This window comes from Gekko japonicus, unplaced genomic scaffold, assembly GCF_001447785.1.
Source record: "Gekko japonicus isolate JY-2015 unplaced genomic scaffold, Gekko_japonicus_V1.1 scaffold1732, whole genome shotgun sequence".
NCBI lineage: Eukaryota > Metazoa > Chordata > Lepidosauria > Squamata > Gekkonidae > Gekko > Gekko japonicus.
In genome coordinates this window covers 109885-116563 of record NW_015175412.1, presented here as the reverse complement: position 1 = coordinate 116563, position 6679 = coordinate 109885, and the positions used below count along the sequence as shown (strand labels likewise).

At 48.0% G+C, this 6679-nt stretch overlaps 1 protein-coding gene across 1 annotated transcript in view; it reads right to left on the bottom strand.

Moving 5' to 3' along the window:
• Window positions 1–640: 640 nt before the first annotated feature.
• LOC107122628 (son of sevenless homolog 2-like) overlaps window positions 641–6679 on the bottom strand; it is a 57524-nt gene continuing 51485 nt past the window's right edge. The window contains 4 exon segments of the mRNA XM_015425743.1: window positions 641–2430; window positions 2474–2548; window positions 5360–5469; window positions 6604–6648. Of these exon segments, the coding sequence (XP_015281229.1) occupies window positions 2125–2430; window positions 2474–2548; window positions 5360–5469; window positions 6604–6648 (536 nt within the window). The 3' untranslated portion in view covers window positions 641–2124.

The following is a 6679-nucleotide window of genomic DNA, read 5'->3' as shown; positions in this document are numbered from 1 at the left end:
AGAATAGACTCAAACTCCCATAGTCACACAGACTATGCTCTCTCTTCAAACCTCACACACAGAATCACCTCATAGACACTCCTCCTCCCACTCCAATCACATCACACTTATCTCTCTCTATCACTCTCCTTACATTACTGCAGTCATACTAAACATTTAAAGAAACACACATACCAAAAATGGAATCATTACACTGGGTCTCAGCTTTTGTGAATAAAACGTTGGTCTTAGAGGTGCCACTGGACTCAAAATTTGTTCTGCTGCTTCAGACCAAAATGGCTACCCACCAGTGTTCCCTCTAAGCTGAGTTAGTGTGAGGTAGCTCACAGTTTTTTAGCCTCCAGCTCACAGATTTTTGTCTTAGCTCAGAAAACGATGGCTCAAGAGCAGACTAATTTATACAGTAGCCAAACCGCTCGCTCACAACTTTAATGCCTGTAGCTTCCAAAGTAGACTTTTTGCTCACAAGATTCCACAACTTAGAGGGAACATTCCACCTGAATCTATTCTCTGCCTCAGACACCAAAAACGCCTTGGCCTCTTGGGTCTGAATCAGCCACGAAGGGTTCTGTTTGCGTACTCTAATACACTCTGCAAGAAACGCATGGCTCAATCACACTTCCTTAAAAATTAAGACCGGGTTGATTTATTAATCTGGTTAAGAACTCTGATACAAAGCACAGTAAAAGGCCACAGACCAGTGCAGAAGAAAAGGCTTCGGGATTCTACAGTACTCAGACTAGGCACGTCTTTTGTGCCAGCTTCAACTAAAGAAAGTGGCGTTGTTCTATGGGCAAGAGAATGTCTCCCTCGCTTTTTTTACATTTCTGAAAGACAAAAAATAAAGCTGTTTGGGGCTCGCTGGTTGGTGACAGCACCAGTTTCCGAAAGGGGAGCCCCGTGATGAAACTGAAGTGAAATCGTTTTTCGAAAGAGTCAATTTGGTTCTGTTCTAGAAGGCAAAAACATTCTCCCATGGATAGGAAAACGCTTACAACTGTGAACGGTGCGCAGGAGTTCGCAGGCTGCGGAGGAGGCCTCCGGTCACAGAAACGTATACAGGTTATCAATCTGTAAATATACACTATAAACATCTGTACAGAATATGACGCACTAGCTTTGTTCACCAAAACAGCAGGCAACTTTTTAGCTTAAGACACCTCCGGCTGCCCAAACAAAAACAAGGCACAGCTGTACGCGACGCATGCTAAATACTCTTCGATAATTGGGTCAGGCAGTCCTCGCTTCCATTTTGCCTACGAAATCAAATGTCTCACGATGCACTCGGAAGGATACCTATCGCTTTTTTCCCTTTCTCATTATCTTCAGCAGCAAAAGAAAACCCCCCAAAATCAATGGAAATTAAGACGTGGTGATCGACTAACCCTTGAGAACAGCAAAAAAAAGGTCATCTGCCAGTCTCTTAAAACGTATGCAACATTTTTTTTCTTTTAAAGGCATATAGGGTAAAGAGGTCTCGGAAAAATCAGTAACATAATATAGCGTCTTCATGCTCGGGTGGATAGGCCACACCCCCTTCTAGGCACGACCTGCTGGAACCCCTTCTGGACAAGTGCCACTGAAACGGATGGAGCTGCTCAAGAGCACGGCAGGGTTCCCCGTTCCTTTCAGTGACGCTTGCTGGAATTCCCAGTGGATCGTGCTCTTGGGAGAAAAATAACACATACGTAGCAAAGGCCGCGCTGTGCTCCAGTTTGGGCAGGGGAAAACACCCCCCCCCCCCCCCGCCCGTGAACCATTTTGGCTCAGTGCAATAAACGGATGTCAGTTTTAAAAAATTCACGGTAGTGTTGGTAGTTTACAGTGCAAAATCTAGGCTCTCTGTACTGGCAAAACTGTCGGCACGGGAGGGAGGAGGAGGAGGAGAAGGCAGAGATCCCGGTCCCCTGAGGAGAACACGGCAGGACTGACGGCGGGAGTGAGAAGAAGGGCCCCGCTCTGGCGGTTCTAATTCCCGCACGTCAGTCTCGATTGGCGGCACGCTGGGTCTTGGCGGCGGCTCTGCCAAAGTACTGAAATATGTTGCCTCGTCGGAATAAATTACGAAGGAAACCAGAAACTTAACAGCTAACATTCCAGTGTCAATGACTACTGCGGCCGAGGTCATTGAGGCGTTTCCGCGTTCTCCAGCGAAGAGTGTCTGTGCAAAGGAGGGTGGGAGAGTTCCCGCTTGTAAGTCTTTGGTGGCAGTTTCGGCAGCTGAGGGCTGGAGTTCTGGCGTGGGGGGACCGGAGGAGCGGCCAGGCTGTTGGGGCTCGGGCTGAGGGCACACCAGCGGCGTGGTATCCGGGGCGACGGTGTGCTCGGAGGGGTGCTGGGGGAGTTTGGGCACGTGCTGGCTTCCCGCAGCCGGTCGGGGTCCCGGTGAAAGCGTCCCACGGGCGGCGGCTGGAGGTTGAACGCGAGGTTCACAAAGTAGAGGCTGCTCCAACAGGCCAGTGTATGCTGGGACTCGTGGCTGTATCTTTGGAGGGGGGGGATGCCGAGGCGGAATGGCGGGAGGGTCGTCATCCGATCTGGAACCGCCCTGAAACAAGAGGGTAAAAAAATCTCACAGAATGTCTCACGAGGTACCCCGTCATAAGAACATAAGAGAAGCCAGTGTTGGATGAGGCCAATGGCCCATCCAGTCCGACACTCTGGGTCACACAGTGGCCAAAAATACCAGGTGCCCTTAGGAGGTCCAGCAGTGGGGCCAGGACACTAGAAGCCCTCCCACTGTTGCCCCCCCTCCAAGCACCAAGAATACAGAGCAACCCTTGCCTCAGACAGAGAGTTCCTATCTATACCTTGTGGCTCATAGCCACAGATGGACCTCTGCTCCATACGTATGCAGAAGCCAACAGCCATCTTCTCGTACTTCAGGCCTCAGTTACTTACTTACTCCACTCTGTGTCAAAGAATTTCATATGCATCCATGGAGAAATAAGTGAGTTTACAAGGACATTAGGTTTATCACATCTACAAGGTTGATAAGCATAACTGAACCTTGTAGATGTGATTAATTTAATGTCGATTATCCACACCAGGTTATAATCCCGACCTTTGATATCAGTCCATTTCTGAATCCTGGCTGAAGAAGTTTTTCAATTTGAAACGCGCTTTATGTAATCTAGATACCTCGTTCCTCCTCTAGATTACTGGATTGGGTTCCCTTTACCTTCCCTCCAGACTACTGGTCTGGATTACATTATTTGGACTCGTAATATCAACTTTGCCTTGATTCTATCTTGAACCTTTGTATTCGAATTGTTGAAAAATGAAGGATATGATCTTTCTACTCACTGATAAGAGTTAATGTTTAATTTAAGTAAAGGTAAAGGTTCCCTTGCTCGAAAGCCAGTCGAATCCGACTCTAGGGTTGCGGTGCTCATCTCCGTTTCAAAGCCGAAGAGCCAGCGCTGTCCAAAGACGTTTCCGTGGTCATGTGGCCAGCATGACTAAACACCAAGGTGCACGGAACGCTGTTACCTTTTTAGTTTTAATTTAATTTAATTTGTTTAATTTAGTATGCTATAAATAAGCCCTTATTTATTTTCTGTTTATATAGTAACAAAACACAAATTTGTCGATAAATCAGTTTTACTGAGTTTTCCCCCCATCAACAAGGAGCCAGAATATCACAGTTTCTAGTTCACTTCGCTTTGTGCTACATTGACTGTGATTCCTCCATACGGTCATATTTGCGCAAGAGAGGCTGGCGGGAGAGCCAATGAGGCCCTGGGGGAAGCTGAACCTGGGCTCAGACTCGGGGGCCCTCCTCCATTTATTTATTTCTATTTATTTTTTTGTATTTGTATCCCGCCCATCCCGTGAGTGGGCTCAGGGCGGGTCACATAATCTCAAATAATACAGTAAGGTTTAGAACACAATAAAACATTACATTACAAACATTTAAAATGGTCAGAATCAGACCCTTGTGCCTGAGTCAATGGAGCAGTGTACTTGTAATTATGGCTCGCTGATGTACACAGCTTTGCTCTGTTGAATTCTATTATAGTTGCATATCTGCTGTTTCCTCCCTTAATGTTCTCAGGCTTCCCGTTCCCAGACTCCATGCAGCACCTGCTGGCCATGTATCAATCTGTCTTCAAGGATCCTCCTCTGACATTCCTCAGCGGAGGAGGGATTGAGACATGTCTGTGTGAATGTAGATTAGCTGTGCTTTGCAACCCTGTACAAGGGTACCTCCTCCATAGGCTGAAGGGAGCTTTCGCTTTTCAACCTTCTCACGGCCTTTGAGAAAGTCTGTACTGATAAACATTCTCACCATCTGAACTGTATTGTATTACTCTACTTAATTAATATGCAATGCTGACGTATGTATGAGGGCTGGACCAAAGGTCCCGTAGTTCCTAACTTTGTAATACCTTTCAGTTCTGGCAAAGAGTTTCAACTTGAAAGCAACTTTCCTGACTTTCTAAAATAAAGCCTGCTTAAAAGGACTCAGGGCTATTTTGGGGCAAGAACGCACAGGAACGGAGTTCCAGCTGGCTCTTGAGTTGGCCATGCCCAGCAGGAACTCATTAGCATAATAGGCCACACCCAACAGCAGAAACTCATTCGGATTGGCTACATTAGGGGTGTGTGGCCTAACATGCAAAGGAGTTCCTGCTCCAAAAAAAGGCCCTGGGTTTTGACGACAAACAAGGTAAACAGAATAGCAAGCAAAAGGTGGGTGGGGCTGTATAACCACACTTCTGGTAACATGGGGGTGCAGCCTAATGTGCTAATGAGCTGTGCTGTCAGGGGTGTGGCCTAATATGCTAATGAGTTTCTGCAGTTGGGTGTGGCCTATTATGCTAATGAGTTCCTGCTAGGCTTTTTCTACAAAAAGAGCCCTGAAAGGACTTATTTCGTCTGAGAGTTACTGTGCGAGCTGGCAAAATCCAGTAGTTATAGCTGCTGGTGAAGATTCCGACCCCTTCGTACTGATAGATATGGCCGGTTGCTGGCAGATGGGTGGCCAGGAGGTAGGAGACAGCAACCTCAGGGAGGCCATATGTGGACGCCCACTGCATCAACCAAAAGCCTGGCGGAAGAGCTCCGTCTTGCAGGCCCTGTGGAACTGAGTGAGATTCCACAGGGCCCTGATCTTGATGGGGAGCATGTTCCACCAGGTGGGGGCCAGGGAAGAAAAGGCCCCGGCCCTGGTCGAGGCTAGACAGACGCCCTTGGAGCCAGGGACCACCAGGAGATGTTGATTACTAGAGCGTAAAGCTCTTCGAGGCATATATGGGAAGAGGCGGCCCCTTAGATATGTTTCCGTATAAGGCTTTGAAGGTTATCGCTCTACAAGCAGATTTCCGGGGAAGGTTCTCTCAAGCTGGGGACGTACCTTTGAAGTAGAGGAATCCTGATCGAACTTCTTGCGAGGAGGAAGCGGTGGAGGAACCAGAGGCTCTTCACTTAGTTTGTGCAAACTTCCACACGAACTGAAAAAGGACTCTGATGGAGGGAAGAAAGAGACAGTGCTCGGTGGACAGCCGAACGAGAAGTGGGTCTTGTGCAAGGGTGGCCGTTCGTCATCACAATCTTGGCTGCACTATTTTCAACGCCTGACGCCTCAGACGACCCTTCCGAGAGAGTGTCCTCGCTATGATTTTGGCATTTCTGATACAAAGTACAGTCCAGTGAACCTGTGAAAGTCTGGGTAGCTTTCCAGGCATACACTCGTTTTTGTTCACCTGGGGCCAATTCCACAACATGGAAATTTATTTAGGAGAGGGGAAAAGGGGGTTGAAACTAATCACCAAGAAAAATGACCCATGATTTGGTGCATCTTTTCAGTCTATCCTTATTGTGGTCCACTCTCGGTTGCCGTCACCTGTCTGTCACCTGTCGACTGACCACCGACAACTGGCCTTTAACTCATTGTAGTAGAGGAGAAGAAGAGATCGGATTTATACACTGCCCTTCACTACCCGAAGGAGTCTCAGAGCGGCTTACAAACTCCTTCCCCTTCCCCTTCCCACAACAGACACCCTGTGAAGTAGGTGGGGCTGAGAGAGCTCTGAGAGAACAGCCCTTGAGAGAACAGCTCTGACAGAACTATGGCTTGCCCAAGGTCATCCAGCCAGGTGCAAGCGGAGGAGTGGGGAATGAAAACCCGGTTCTCCCAGATCAGAGTCCGTGCACTTAACCACTACACCAAACTGTACCATCGGGCCAGAACTTTGTAGCCAACTTAGCCAGCTACCCGGAGGAGTCTCAGAGCGGCTTACGATCTCCTTTCCCTCCCCCTCCCCACAACAGACACCCTGTGAGGGAGGTGGGGCTAAGAAAGCTCTCTCTCAAAGTGCTAGTGAGAGAACAGCTTTGAAAGAACTTGTGACTCAGCCAAGGTCAGACCAGCAGCTGCATGTGGAGGAGTTGGGAATCAAACCCGGTTCTCATTACAGTCCGTACTCCTAACCACTACCCCAAATTGGCTCTCAATCCATCTCATGCTGGGTCTTCCTCTTTTCCTGCTGCCTTCCAGTTTTCATAGCACAATTTTTCCCTACGCAACTAAAATGTTTGTACTTTCTTATCGTCATGCAATCAGTCTAGAATTTGGGCAGGGGCAAAAGGGCTACTCACTTGACTGCGGCAAAAGAACAGGTGCAAAGATGCTGTTGTTACTACCTGCAAAGGGAAGGAAGAAAGATCGTTTGCA